Below are 16203 nucleotides of genomic sequence, written 5' to 3' on the forward strand. Positions count from 1 at the left end.
TGGGCACAGTGGCTCATACCTGTATGAGGTATACATACAGGTGTATACCTCACCTTTTGGGAGGCTGAGGTGGGACGATTGCTTGAGTCTGGGAGTTTGAGACCAGCCTGGGCAACATAGCAAAACCTCATCTCTTAAAAAAAAAAAAGCCAGGTAAAGTGGTACACACACCTGTAATCAGGAAGCTGAGGTGGGGGGATTGCTTGAGCCAGGGATATTGAGGTTGCAGGGAGCTGTGCTCTTGTCATTGCACTCCAGGCTGGGTGACAGATCAAGACCCTGTCTCTGAAAAAAAAAAAAGAAAGAAAAACAAAGTATGAGTGAATCACAAGTATGGCATTTTTATCCTGGGTGTTTTGTTTTATTCTCATTACCAGTTTTTATTTTTAGTCCTTTTAAACTACCAAAATATTATTGTATGATACTCAGAAAGCATCACTTAATTCATACAAAAATAAAAAATATTCTTACCATTATTTGTAAAAAGATATTTGTGAAATATATTACAAATATATTACAAAATATATTACAAATATATTTCACAAATATCTCTTTACAAATAATGGTAGCAATAATGATTGTATACTGTTAATATAACCAAACTCTTCCATTCATCTGGGCAGCAGAGCAAAAATAAGGCAGCTTACCTCAGGAGGAAGTTACTAGACTCAAGATTTATCCTGAAATTTAGCCTGTAATACTGACAGGCAGTGTCAAGCTCACTGTGATAGATAAAAATTCGAAAATTCTAATTTTGATTCAAAAGCTTAAGTTTTATCTTTGGCAAAAATACTGTTAATTTGCTTTTCCTCAAAATGACAGGCTTGCTGCTTTCACTTAATATTTGCTAAATACTCAATTGTGATTCACCCTGGTTTGTCTTGTCAGCTGCTCTTGCAATTAAAATGTGGTTTCATGAAGAAAGCGGCTATTTCAACGCACAGCTCAAACAATAGCAGTATAGCTCTTCCTGGAGACAACTTTCATACTTGGCATGCCACAGAAATGCTTTATGTATACTTCTATTTCATCACATGGAGTAGTAGACATTACTCAAGGTTCGAGATTTATTGAAATTATAAAGTTACTAATTTTAACTTCCTCAACAAAGCCACTCTTGAGTGAAACTGGCGTTTTTGCTTGTTTAACTGTGGCACATGGAGGTGAGCAGTAGAATAATTATAGTACAGTTTGGTTCTACTGCCTTGATTCATGCTGATGCGATCAGTTTCAACCCATTGCCTCTGCACCATCAGTTTGAATGTTGGCACGGTGAAAAGGAAAGATGATGGCTAAGTATGATTAATAAAATCCTTTGGACCTCTATATCTTCCTGAAAGAGTAGACTACATTTTGAGAACTGCTGCTTTATTCTGTCCAGGGTTGGCTGGAATTCACCTTAGATTTCTTACCACGTTGCTGCATCACAAGCAGAATGCCTTAGTATTTCTGTGGTAATATTGAATGGTTTCCCTTTGGTTTTCTCTTCCAGGGGTTAATTGTGAAATTAATTTTGATGACTGTGCAAGTAACCCTTGTATCCATGGAATCTGTATGGATGGCATTAATCGCTACAGTTGTGTCTGCTCACCAGGATTCACAGGTAAAGCTCCTTTTACTGCAAGGCCCCTCCTTCAGCCCTATCACTTTGGGAATATAGCATCCAAAGGAATATTGCTTTTCAAGTGTTTCCTATTTCTTTGTCTCTCTGGAAGGTTAGTAGTCTGTTTCTCTGCTTTTCTAGATCAAGTTTTCTGTTCACAGACTTTTTCTAAACTGAAACATACTTTTCATTAATTAGAGTTTTTAGATTATATGTTTATTGCTACCAGAAAATAATTTCTAGACAGACCATTAATTGCCTTTGCTTTGCTTGAGTTATATTGCTTCCAAAGCTATGTTTATTGACTACAGGTAGTAGTCAAGGCCTTCCATAAAGACATATTCAAGGTAAAATCTTATGAAAACACTGAATGCTTGTTTCTGGGTACTTCCTCTTTGACATATTCAAGGTAGAATTCTATGAAAATACTGAATGCTTATTTCTGGGTACTTCCTTCTCTGAAATATTGTTAGATGAGGTCAGAGCTTGGGGAGACCTCCCTAATTTGGGTAGCATGAGAGAGAGATTTCTGCCCAGGAGAAAGAAAGTAAATAGCTAGAAGAATTTTGAATGTAACTCCTCTTGAAGTATAAACAGCCTAAGCATTTACACATACACACATGTGCGTGTACGTGCGCGCGCGCACACACACACACACACCTTCTCTCTATTTGTTAATATTAACTTTGTCTTTTACCCTCCTGATCAAAAAGTGCTAGAGGCTACTACTGCAGAAACCTGAGGCCCCTCACTGACACACCTGAGTTTCTTATTGGCATCATCAGAAGGCACACACTGTACATTCTGTTCTTTCTGGACAGTGACACACAGAAGCAGCCACTAACATGTTACCATTTAATAATTTCCATGTGGTTGTTTGTACCCGAATGTAAAAGACCCTTCAAAGTTTTTGATACAGTCTGCAAAAAGCCAGAGCAAAGCGAAGTGAATGTCCACCATTCATTTGCCAGGAGTGGACTTTGTTCTCTATTTCACAAGAATTTCTCCTATTTGGTATGATTGTGGACATTAGAGAGGAAAGTTTGCAGCCCAAATGGGTCACAGCAATCCCTGTTCAGTGAAAGATCACTGAGAAGCCAAATCTGATGAAAACTGTCATGCCCAATGCCCAGTGCTGCTGTAGTAGCCTGATGTTCTGCATCCTGAAACTTGTGACTCCAAGATCAAATGGCAGTCAAGTGAATACACAGAAATCCCTGCTAGATAGGATAATAGGCACATTGTTGATAAGTGGGTAATACAAAGAGAATAGGTAACATTTATGAAGAACTAATTTTGAACTAGGCACTATGTGCCTAGTCTCAATTGTCACTGCTGTTGAGAATACCTACAGAATTTATAAGAAACTGAGAACACAGAGAGGTTAAGTAATGTTACCAGTGCACAGCAGCCAGAATTACATCCCAGGCAATCTGACCCCAGAGCCCATGCTCATTCCCACAACACTGGACATCCTGATTAGGGGCCTGTTGTAGTGTGTGTGTGTGTGTGTGTGTGTGTGTGTGTGTGTGTGTGTGTGTGTGTGTTTATGTAAGGCTTCTACTGGACTCATTTTTTCAAAATGCCAATGAATCATGTTCTTTCTCTTATTAACATTCAGCAAACCAGAAAGGTCAAGAAGGGAGAACATAGGCTAAAAATATTCTAAAATAAACCTAAGGTGTAGCATGAAACCTTATAAGCAAGAAATGGAATGTTTTGGTTACTAGGTGGTCCCCTGTTCATGGAACTGTTGTCTGTGTCTGAGATGGTTTTTTTAATGAGCTGCTGAAAACGTCAGAGACGACTGTGGTATATACTCATGAGTGGTAAATGTAAGGAGTTTTATTCTTGCTCTTGTTTTAATATATTTTTCCCATATCATTCTAACAATAGCTTTGACAGCTTTAAAGGATATTGTTTTTTTTGTTTTGTTTTAATACTAAGTTATCTGTTCTCTTAGAACCTTTTTAAATGGGGGAAGGTAAGGAATTATGTGATACTTCTATAAACTGCTTTTCAGTTTTACAATTCACCTTCATACCCATTATCTTCCTGAATTCTCATAACAATCCAGAAAGGAAGTTCTACTATCCCCATTTAACAAGTAAGGCAACTGAGAGACAGACCTTGATGTATATACTCATGGCCTGCCAGTGAGTTGCATAGTGAGGACTGTGAGTTCCCAGAAGGTGGAGACCTCGTTTAATCATCTTTATAGCAAGTGTCTAAAGCAATGTCTAGCACACAGGAAACACTCAGTGAATGTTGCGGAATGAATGAATGAATGGGACTCAAATACAGCACTTTTGCTAGCTAATCCAGACTCTAAAGTGTGGACTATACCATGTTTTCATTTATTAAGCACCATTTTACTGAGTACCTGAGTCAGAAGAAACATTGGGTAACTTCTCATTTTAGTTAGCCCAACAAATTGCTTGGCTTTCCACTGGACTTTTCTGATGCTCAGTGGAAACTCCTTGAGGGTAGGACCTTGCTGATGGAACAGCTGTCAATCAACATAGTAGAATGCATTTAACACTTTCAGGTAAAGATGGCTTGAAAATTTATTCTGCAAAGAGTTTAAAAGCAAACAAAGAAAACTTGGGAGGAGTGGCTTCTGAGGAGATGCTTCCAAGAAAAGGCCAAAAATGAGAAAGGCTTTTTACTGTCATCCTCCACTATATTACAGGCCAAGGCTAACTGTGTGGTTGAAGAGCTCTGGTTCATATTTTGGTGCCACTGACAAACATCTCAAAGAACCAGTGGTTGAGGCCAAGGAAATAGTATTTAAAAATAAGCTATTAATAAAACACTTAAGAAGAAAACAGCAGCCACTTCCAGATTATGGGTTTTTACCACAAGAACCACCAATAATGGTTTAGAGAGCAATGGAGGGTGAAAAAATGAATACTCATACTTCATAGGAGTGGGTATCTATTTCATTTGGAATGTCCTGTTCTAAATACAGGATTGCTCTTTCTTAAATGAGAAAAATGCATGTTTTCAAAATCTGAATCAGAACATTGTATTCTTTGAAATTTATAAATTCATAGCAGTTGCTTGATCCCACTCATTTATAGAATTATAGGTAATTTTAACATTTCATATCATTTTGGAATATATAGTTAAATCTCAGTTACTCAAAATGTAGCAAATGGAAACACTTGTATAACTGCCCGTGTTGCTTTATTCAGCCTAAGAAATATCAAGGTTATAACAGATGTCTTTTTAAAGAGCAATCTTGGCTATGTCTTAGAGGAACAACATATTCACTTCAATTTCACTTACTCCCAGTATCTGCATTGTATGATGATAAGTAATAATTGTCTAGAACAGAATTTCTCCAAATCTAGTTTTTACGCCACCTACATTTTTAAAAATATGGTTTGCTAGATTCTGTTCATCACAAGCTATGGCGATAGGGCCTAGGCATCTCCACTTAAAATAACAACTTAAAGTGATGATTTTACACATTAAAGTTTAAGAACCATAGGTCTAAAGTGACGGAATCTGCATTATTTTCTCCAATATCAGAGGACAACAAAATTATACCTTGAGACTCTACTTCCTGAGGTTAAAAAAATGGATTAATACGACTCTAAGAATGAAAACAAAATAGCTTTTCTTTACAGTCAGTTTAATTATTGAATTAAATTACTATCCCATTCATTAAGCATTCCAGTTAATTTGGATTTACCATAAATAGAAATGTAAGAGGCTAACTGAGAAAATGAATTTGTGGTAAACCAGCACAAAGCATGTTAATGAATGCTTCTTTGAGTTGTACTCAGGACAGCATTAAAAAGAGAAGCCTTATTTGCTGACATTTGACGTTCTCTTCTTAGAACCTGGTAAAGTTTCCCCATTTCTGAGTTGAAAGAAAATACCAAATTGCTATAACACTTTTCCAACCTTTTGTTAACTTTCCTTGATTATCAAAAGTCAATGCTCTTTGCTCCTTCTTTGCATGGCATTAAGCGTTATTGGGTATCTAATTCCTTACATCTTGTCATTTGGTGCCCCAACACACCTTATGGCCTGAGCAGATGAAGGGTGAAAACATAATGTGTCTTATAGTTCTGGGTCTATTTCCTGAGCATTTAGGATGTAAATAACACTGTCCCCCTTCTCCACAGGGCAGAGATGTAACATTGACATCGATGAGTGTGCCTCCAATCCCTGTCGCAAGGGTGCAACATGTATCAATGGTGTGAATGGTTTCCGCTGTATATGCCCTGAGGGGCCCCATCACCCCAGCTGCTACTCACAGGTGAACGAATGCCTGAGTAATCCCTGCATCCATGGAAACTGTACTGGAGGTCTCAGTGGGTGAGTAGCTGCCCCATGTAATAGCTTCTTATTGACCTGTGTTAAGCCAATTGGATTGTAGTACTGGTGACAGCCTGAAGTCGTCAAATGGGACCTTGAGCTGAAACTTTGCTGAAGATTTGGTAGTCTGCATCAAAGCCTTCTGAATTACCACTTAATCCATGGAAGCTGGCCCTTCCCTTCCATAAGTGAGGACCTAGATGGAACATAAGGAGGAATGTCTCCCTTATATGGGTCATTAGCAAGGACCTCATGGGAGGAACCCAGACTCATTGTGTGAATCTTTGGCAATTATGTTTTTAGTGTGTATTATTGGAATGATTTCTGAAGAATGTTCTAGCCTTTGTTTTTTTTTCCTCTGCTTAAACATAGTTCAGCTCTGTTCTGTCACAGTGCCAGTGTGTGCTCTGAAGTAGGGCCACTTCAGCCAACTTTAGAAATGTCCCTGATAAAACATTTGCAATTTTTAAGTCCCACAGACTTGTGTGATGTGTTAGTGATTTTCTAGAACCATAGAGTGACATTAGGTCTCATGAGACACTCTTATACTCTTGCTGTGTTTGCCATAGGATATGGCTTTGGACATTTTCCTTTGCAAACTTTGAAAGATGAAAGAATAAAGTGTTTAGAGGTAAATAGTAAATAGTTATTTTAAAATGAATTAACTCAGTATTGCTGTTTCAGAGTATAGCAGCCTTCAAGGCACCCTTATCCATCTCTCATTTTCTTAAAATTCTCCAGATAAGAAAGCTATCATTTCCTGATATCACATTCTAAGTGTTGGTGATATTCAAATTGGAGATTATATTTACATTTCAAATACCTTCATTCTTGTGCCTTTTCTTGCAGAATACCCTAGGTGCTTTCTGAAGCCAAGTTTCAGGTCAGAACAAAGCATGACTAAGATATGAAATATCCCAGGAGCATCTTAGAGTGGCTCAGGGTCCCTGATAGTGACCTAGGTATCTATTTTGCACCAAAAACTAATGATCTTAATGTTTGCTTTACTTTAGTTTTATGTATAATAAAATACATTGTGCAGATTTATCCATGATATTGTTTCCTTCAGAGTGGCCCAATATATTGTACGAACCATTGTTTACATAAGAAATTTCATTGTAATTTCACTAACTTGGTGAGCTAGGAAAGCACCAAGAAGGTTTCTTTACCGGATACACCTGATAGGGCCACATGGTACACACCATGTGCAAGGTGATGCAAGGATAGTTCCATGAAAGTAGAAATGAGATCATTTTACCCTATTTCTTCACTAAGTCCTGTATTTCACTCTATGACTCAATTGTACATTTATACCTCCTATAGTAAAAAGTTTTGTCTTCTTTCAGATATAAGTGCCTCTGTGATGCAGGCTGGGTTGGCATCAACTGTGAAGTGGACAAAAATGAATGCCTTTCTAATCCATGCCAGAATGGAGGAACTTGTGACAATCTGGTGAATGGATACAGGTGTACTTGCAAGAAGGGCTTTAAAGGTGAAAACAAAAGTACATCTTTCTGTATCTGCTCTCTTTTCTTTTTGTTGCATACTGCTTGACTCACTTCTTAGTTTCCTTTTCTCTTTTTCATTCATTCATGTAACAAACATATTGAACAATTAGAAACTTCTAAGGCACATGGGGAATAAAAACATGAATAGATTCAATTTCTACCTTCAGCCTAGCAGTGAGGTAACCTATCAAAATAGTATTTTTCTTTTTCTTTTTCTTTTTTTTTTTTGAGATGGAGTTTCGCTCTTGTTGCCCAGGCTGGAGTGCAATGGCACGTGATCTTGGCTCACCGCAAGCTCCGCCTCCTGGTTTCCAGCGATTCTCCTGCCTCAGCCTCTCTAGTAGCTGGGATTATAGGCATGTGCCACCACACCTGGCTAATTTTGTATTTTTAATAGAGACAGGGTTTCTCCATGTTGGTCAGGCTGGTCACAAACTCCTGACCTCTGGTGATCCGCCCACCTCGGCCTCTCAAAGTGCTGGGATTACAGGCATGAGCCACCACGCCTGACCTGAAATAGTCATGTTTAAGATGAACCGTTAAGACTCCAGTTTTACAGCATTGGCCAAGTGTCCAATTATAAGCTTCCTGGTCCAGGTTTGAGTCTATAATAGTTCAAATAGATATATGAAAGTAGAATGAAAATACTATGCTTACTGTAATTAAGATAGTAGTAATATCAAGGAAGAATCCACATGTTCAGAACTCTTTCAACAAACTTTTTAACACATTGAGATATTCTTACTTAGTCATCTTTGGTCTACACCGGAGGTCCTCAACCCTCAGGCTACAGACCAGTACCTGTGCGTGGCCTGTTAGGAACCAGGCCACACTGCAGGAGGTGAGCAGCCGGCGAGGGGGCCAAGCTTCATCTGTATTTATAGCCACTCCCCATCACTAACATTACCGCCTGAGCTCTGCCTCTGTCAGATCAGTGGTGGCCTTAGATTCTCATCGGAGTGCGAACCCTATTGTGAACCGCATATGTGAAGGATGTAAGTTGTGTGCTCCTTATAAGAATCTAATGCCTGATGATCTGTCACTGTCTCCCATCACCTCCAGATGGGACTGTCTAGTGGTAGGAAAACAAGCTCAGGGTTCCCACCAATTCTACATTATAATGTAGAGTCTACTATATTATGAGTTGTAAAACTATTTCATTATATATTACAGTGCAATATTATAATAAAAATAAAGTGTACAATAAATGGGATATGCTTGAATCATCATCCTAAAACCATCCCCTCAACACCAGATCATGGAAAAATTTGTCTTCCACGAAACCAGTCCCTGGTGCCAAAAAAGTTGGGGGACTGCTGGCCTACCCAACAAATGTATTGTCATGGGAGTTGGGTAAATTCTGTTTCTGAGTTATCACTGTTGTATTTCTACCATCAGTTTTCTCTTGGAAACTCACAAAAGAGACCTATGTGGATAAGTCATTATATTTGCACTCATCTGTCTACTTATTCGTTGATTTCCTCACTCAAATATTGTACCATGCTGTTGTCATACATCAGCATGTTTTAGAGCCACTTTGTTTGATTACTTGAAACTTTTCTGAGACCATATTTCAGCCATTAATTTTCTGATATATTATATTACATTGGCAAAGAAACTTGTAGATTTCAAAACACTTTTATTTCTTTATCTTATGAGTCTTGCTTATCAGTGAACAAAATAAAATTCAAAAGGTAAGATCCCAAGTTATATGCCCAGTGAGCAACAGAATACTCCTTGAACCCATACCTCTGCATCCCTAGACCATGTTTTCTTTTCCACAGTGTCATAGTTTCTCTATTTTAAGGCTCTGTGCCAGGCCCTATTGCAGATGCAAAGGTGCGCAGTATTTGGGTACAGTGCTATCTCCACTAATCTTTTATTCGTTTTATCCTTTTCTTAGTGGGAGAAGGTTTCATGCCTTGAATCAGGAGAAAACAGCTTTGTAACTCCAGGAAGTACCACATGGGTGGTAGACACTGTGTCTATGAAAAAATGGGCATAAACCAGAGGCTTTGATTAAAGTATTCAAAAACACCATCCCTTTTCCTGACCAGAAATGTTATATACAAAGGGCTTATGTTTATCATGCAGCAAGCTATTGGCTGGGTGTGATGGCTCACACCCGTAATCCCAGCATTTTGGGAGGGTGAGGTGGTAGGATCATTTGACCCCAGAAGTTTGAGACCAACCTGGGCAACATAATGAGACCTCATCTCTACAAGAAATTTAAAAAGTCAAGTGGGCATGATGGCATGCACCTGTGGTTCTAGCTACTCAGGAGGCTGAGGTGGGAGGATTGCTGAGCCTGAGAGGTCGAGGCTGCAGTGAGCCATGATTACACAACTGCATTCCAACCTGAATGACAGAGTGAGACCCCCTGTCTCAAAAATAAATAAATAATAAATAGATCATGCAACAAGCTTTTGAACCAAGAACTTCATTATTGAGAAGTTATTTGTAGTTGGAGGGGCATTAGGCTTTCAGACTGTTAGAACAGACTCTTTTTCCATACATCTTTTCAACTAATTGACTGGGGTCATTTACTGACTGTATGTCAGGGACATGGGACTGAAATGAATGAACAGATATTTCAGTGGCCTGAAGAAATGAATGCACTTTCTGGTGTGTTCAGTTTTTACCCCCAAAGAGAATTGGTTAGAAATTGAGATAATGAGACTGTCAGAAAGTTTTACTGTTTTTGGTTTTTCCCTTTTGTCTACAGGCTATAACTGCCAGGTGAATATTGATGAATGTGCCTCAAATCCATGCTTGAACCAAGGAACCTGCTTTGATGACATAAGTGGCTACACTTGCCACTGTGTGCTGCCATACACAGGTGGGTCCTGGAAGTACCAGCAGGGACCAGAGGGGATACTTGGCCTTGCTTTGTCAGTGCCTGAGTCTGAGTGCCCAGGTCTGTGGGGCTGCAGTGCTGCTCCAAGGGCTCACTCCTCAGTTGTCCTTCCTGCCCTTACTGACTGGATCTTGAGCTTTGAGGAAACATTGTGGCCTCCTAAGATGCAAGTGGTAGACAGTCATTTGCCTACATTGTACTTAAGTATTTGAAAGAAAAAAATTTTTAATTGTATGTGACTGGAACCAGGCACATAGCTGATGGTTGTCTATCAGTTGACCGTTTCCAGGACATTAGCTATTTGTCTTAGTTTCGATAATACAGCTACCATTTATTGGTAATTTACTATGTGCCAGACACTTTTTGTACTTTGGATTATTTAATGTATTCCTCAATAATTCTACAATGTAGAAGTTCCTATTGCCATTTTACACATGAGGAGGCTGAGGCAAAGGGAGCTTGCTTGCTCAAGGTCATATAGGTAAGTGGTACATCTAGGATTTACCTGTAAGTCTCTTTGAATCTGAAGTTTTTCCTCTTAATGACCTTTTTACTTCCCACATTCAGTACCGCTACATCTCACTCAGAGGTGTCACCCCTTTGACGGCTGTTACAACTGAGAAGACGTGAGTGTGACTGCATGCCACATAGCTGTTCTTTGTTTCAGGTGTTACATTTTACATTTGGAGTGTGCTTGGGACATTTATTCTTTGTTTTCTACTGGCTTATTATTGCCTTCTTGTGGTTGGTTATATTTCTATGGCTTGTTTATCTCCTCTTCATCTATTTTCCTCATTCAGAGGGAACAAAACACAAACATAGACAATAATTGTCTGTTTCATCAGGTTGCGGCATGCAGTCAGGAGCATGGCTGAGTTATTACTTCCCTGGTGTCTTGAGCTGTTGATAGCAGCTGTTGATAGTGACGCTAAGTTGTGTAGAGTAGCAGAATAACCATAGCATGACTGTGTTACCTGAAAGACTTGATAGCACATTGTTACTTTTTCCCCTCTAGAAGAAATAGTAGGCCGGGCGCGGTGGCTCACCCTGTAATCCCAGCACTTTGGGAGGCCAAGGTGGGCGGATCACGAGGTCAGGAGATTTCAACCATCCTGGCTAACATGGTGAAATCCCGTCTCTCCTAAAAATATAAAAAATTAGCCGGGCGTGGTGGCAGGCACCTGTAGTCCCAGCTTCTTGGGAGGCAGAGGCAGGAAAATGGCGTGAACCTGGGAGGTGGGGGTTGCAGTAAGCTGAGATCATGCCACTGCACTCCAGCCTGGGTGACAGAGTGAGAATCCATCTCAAAAAAAAAAAAAAAAAAAGAAATAGTAATGTAGAGAAACTACATTTAAAACAGGCCTAGTTCATAAAATCACAGTTGTAGGAGGTCCCTAACTATCTTGCCCAAGGTTACACAGTTAGCAATATTGGAGCCAATGCTGAAAAGACTACGGGTTTCTCCATTTTCAAAGCCTCTTAATCAAGACTTCTTACTTAAATTCAGAGAACATCCTTGGGATACAACTTGGGAAATTTTTCGTTTTCTTACCTGGTTATGTGTCATAAACTCTGTCATTTACTTTCCAGGCAAGAACTGTCAGACAGTATTGGCTCCCTGTTCCCCAAACCCTTGTGAGAATGCTGCTGTTTGCAAAGAGTCACCAAATTTTGAGAGTTACACCTGCTTGTGTGCTCCTGGCTGGCAAGGTAACAACATGGGTGTGGAGAAGCCAAGAACATGCATTCTGAGCTTTAAACAAAGTGGTCAGGTTATCAGATCATATGGAAGGCCCTGCTGGTCTTCTGAGGCCTGTATGTCTTGTCAAGAGCACACAGGTTTTGCATAGGAGCTGCTAATTGAAATGACTTAGAAAGCCTTTCCATTGTCTGTGTCTTTGGGGCCCCCTAGCGGCTGGAAGGCTGCTACCGCAGACTCTCAAGCCATGATGTTCGTTCTTCAGGGAGTTTTAGCACCTTGGCAGCAACTTCCTAGGCCACAGAAGTCTTCCTGAAACTTCCTAAAGTAGGGGACCAACCAGTTTGTGGAATAGCTCCATGCACCCCAACTTAAGCTCAGGTCCTGCATAGGTTTTTGTGGGAATCACCTTCCAAGGACTAGGTCATTTATTGGCCTTGTGTTCCTAGGTCAGAGGTGTACCATTGACATTGACGAGTGTGTCTCCAAGCCCTGCATGAACCATGGTCTCTGCCATAACACCCAGGGCAGCTACATGTGTGAATGTCCACCAGGCTTCAGTGGTATGGACTGTGAGGAGGACATCGATGACTGCCTTGCCAGTGAGTATGCCAGTCAGCTCTTAAGCCCCCCTGAAGAAAGGAAAGCACACAGGGAGCAGAGGAGAGCCCAGTGGAGGCTGCCACCACTCATGCCTGACATTGGGCATACCGGTCATTTATCCAGCATATTTAACAGTAGTGTTCTAACTCTTTCTTTTGAAGCTAGTGTCTTGGAGTTGAGGCAGTGGAATATATTTTAAGTATTCCCTTTAATTTGTGAACATTGAAAATGTGAGGACAATGCTATGATAGTGTTTTTTAAAAAACAGATTTATTGAGGTATAATTAATATACATTAAACTGCAGATATTTTTAGTGTACAATTTGACACATTTTGACATATGGTAACTGAAACTATCACCCAAAATAATAAACATATTTATCACCCTAAAATTATCTTCATCCCATTGCAATTTAACCTTCTCTCTCTCTTTATTGCCTGTGGAGCCACAGGTTTACCTTCTGTCACTATAGATTATTAGTTGGCAGTTTTTATCATTCCATATAAATGCAATCAGGTAAGCATAAGTCAGGAGAAGTTCTGAGTTGTTTTAATGAACATAGTATTTGAGATCCATCCATGTTGTTTATACCAATAGTACATTCTAGTTTATTGTTGCACGGTATTCCATTGTATGGACATATTACAGTTCATTGTTTGATGGCCATTTGGGTGTTTTCCAATTTGGGGATATTACAAATGAAGTTGCCATGAATGAGTCTTTGGGTGGACTTTGGATTTTAGTTCTCTTGAGTAAATACCTAGGAGTAGAATTGGTGAATCATGTGCTAAGTGTGTGTTTCACTTTTTAAGAAATTGCCAAAATATTTTCCAAGGTGGTTGTACTATTTTCATTCTCACCAGAATTATGAAAGTTCTATTTGAACCATATGCTCACAAACTCTTGGTGATATCAGTCATTTAAATTTAGCTCTTCTAGTTGGTGTATAGTGGTATTTCATTGTGATATTAATTTGTGTTATTATCTTTGCCAATGATGTTAAGCATCATTTCATGTGCTTTTTGCCCATCTGCATATCTTCGTTGGTGAAATGTCTATTTAAATCTTTTGCCCATTTGAAATAATTGGATTGTTCGTCTTCTTGAGTTGAAAGAGTTCTTTATATTTTTAGATAACAATTCTTTGACAGGTATTTGCTTCCCAACGACTTCCCTCCAATTTGTAGCTTCTCTTTTGATTTCTTTTGAAGATGAAAATGTTAACATTGATGAAATTCAGTGTATGCATGTTTTTTCTTTATAGTTCATGCTTCATATTTCTTGTTTAACAAATCTTCACCTAATCCAAACTCGAGGTTTATCTACTGTGGTTTCTTCTAAAAGTCGTATAATTTTAGCTCTTATATTTTGGCCTATGATCTATTTTGAGTTAATTTTTACATATTGTGTGATATTGTACTAAGATCTTCAATAAATGCAGAATAGAAGTGGTGAGAGAAGCCAGCCTTACCTTGTTTTTGATCCTGGGGGAAAAGTATGTAGTCTTTTACCATTAAGTAAGATGTTACCTATAGGTTTTCATAAAAGCTCTTTATCAAATTGAGAGACCTTGTACTTCTGGTTTGTTAAGAGGTCTTTTTGTATTTTTATAATGAATGAGTGTTTATTTTTTGGTGTGCAGTTGATTTCTCTACGTCTGTTGACATGGTGAAATTATTTTTTGGTCTTTTAATATAAGTAAATTGTCATCAACTTTATTATTTAATATTTTGCAAATGTTAAACTAATCTTAAATTTATTGGCTATATTCCATTTGGTCGTTATGTATTACTCCTTTTATGTATTATTGGATTTGATTTGCCAAAATGTTGTTAAGGATTTCTATATCTGTGTTCATGAAGGATATTGTTCTCCAGGTTTCTTGTACTATCATTGTCTGGTTGTGATAGGAGGGCAATGCTGTCCTCATAGAACATATCAGGAAGTGTTTCTTTCTATTTTCTGGGAGAATTTATGTAGAACTGGTGTATTTTCTTCCAAATATCTAGACATGGAACCTTCTTTCTGGGAAAGTTTTTAACTACAAGTTTGGTTTTCCTAATACATATATTGCCTTATGGGCTATCTGTTTTTAATTGAGCTTTGGTAATATCTGTCTATAAGAATTCCTCCAGTTCATCTATTTTGTCAAATTTGTTGAAATAACATCAATTTGTTTCATAACATTTCCTTACTGAGCATTAATAGTCTGCAAGATCTGTGACGATTTCCTTCTCATGTTTCTACTATTGGTAATTTGTCTCTTCTTTGAGAGGAAAGAATGTCTGTTTTGCAGATTTTTTCATAGAGTGTTCTATAAATGTTATTAATTCAAATTGGATAATAGTGTTATTCAGGTCTTTTATGTCCTCTATGACTTTCTGTCTACTTATTATTCATAGAGTATAGTAAGTAGGCTTTCTGTTTATTTCTTGTTCAAGAGTATTGAAATCTTCTACTATCATTGTATATTCATCTGTTTCTCTAGTAATTCTTTTTGTTTTGGCTTAATGAATTTTGAAACTCTAATATTAAGTGCTTATAAACATTTAGGGTTCTTATGTCCTTTTGAGGAATTGACCCATTTATCATTTTGAAATGGTCTTTTTAAACTCTTGTCATATTTCTCTCTCTGAGGTCTACTTTGCCTGATATTGATATAGCTACTCTAGCTTTATTTTATCATTAGAGTGTGTTTTAAAAAATCCTTTTACTTCTGACCTGTTTCTCTAAAATGGGTTTCTTGTAGAGAGCATATGTTGGGTCTTGTCTTTTTTCTCCAATATGACAATATCCATCTTTTAATTCAGGTATTTAGGCTGTTTAAATTTAATGTAGTTTTTTATATGGCTGGCTTCAAAATATGCCATCTTGCTGTTTGCTTTATCTTTGTTCTTTCTGTTTATTGTTTCCATTTTCCTCTTTTTCTGACATCTTTTGAAATAGTTGCATATTTTTATGATTATGTTATCTACATACATAAATTTCAAAAATTTATCTATATTCACTACCGTATTCGTTTTATATTTTTTAGTAGTTATTGTAGGGATTACTGGTGTGCAACTTTAACTTGTTATAATGTACCTTCAATCATGCAACTTCATATAGAGGAGAAGAGCTGTACACTCACATCTGCATTCCTCCTGGCCTCTCTTGTATTATTGTTATAAAATATATATATCGTTAAACCCACCAAATATATAATTAAAAGGTAGATTATTTTTTCAAGAAATTTGAAAAATAATTTAAAAGTCTTTAAGTTACCCACATATTTTCAAGTCTTGTTGGTTTTTATTCTTTTATGTAGATTTGTGTTTCCATCAGGTATCAGTTTCCTTCTGTCTGAAAAAATCCCTTGAATATTTTGTGTAATCTTTGTCTCCTGGTGATGAAATCTTTCTGTTTTTGTGTGTCAGAGAGGTTTTTATTTTGCTTTAGTTTTCAAAGATATTTTCACAGGGAAGAGAATTCTAAATTGACTTACTCTTTCAGCACTTTAAAGCTCTCCTATTATCTTCTACCTTGCATTATTTCTGAGGAGAAATCTGCTGTTATTGCACAATTCTTTTATCTGTTCCTTCATATATAATTATGTCTCCTG

The 16203-nt window shown here is 37.9% G+C and overlaps 1 protein-coding gene across 1 annotated transcript in view; it reads left to right on the top strand.

Moving 5' to 3' along the window:
• NOTCH2 (notch receptor 2) overlaps positions 1-16203 on the top strand; it is a 158506-nt gene that overhangs the window by 109883 nt on the left and 32420 nt on the right. Inside the window, exons 12-17 of the mRNA XM_007977333.3 lie at positions 1493-1603; positions 5743-5935; positions 7282-7427; positions 10169-10282; positions 11891-12010; positions 12449-12601. Of these exons, the coding sequence (XP_007975524.2) occupies positions 1493-1603; positions 5743-5935; positions 7282-7427; positions 10169-10282; positions 11891-12010; positions 12449-12601 (837 nt within the window). The remainder of the gene's footprint in view (positions 1-1492; positions 1604-5742; positions 5936-7281; positions 7428-10168; positions 10283-11890; positions 12011-12448; positions 12602-16203) is intronic.

This window comes from Chlorocebus sabaeus, chromosome 20 (assembly GCF_047675955.1).
Source record: "Chlorocebus sabaeus isolate Y175 chromosome 20, mChlSab1.0.hap1, whole genome shotgun sequence".
Lineage (NCBI taxonomy): Eukaryota > Metazoa > Chordata > Mammalia > Primates > Cercopithecidae > Chlorocebus > Chlorocebus sabaeus.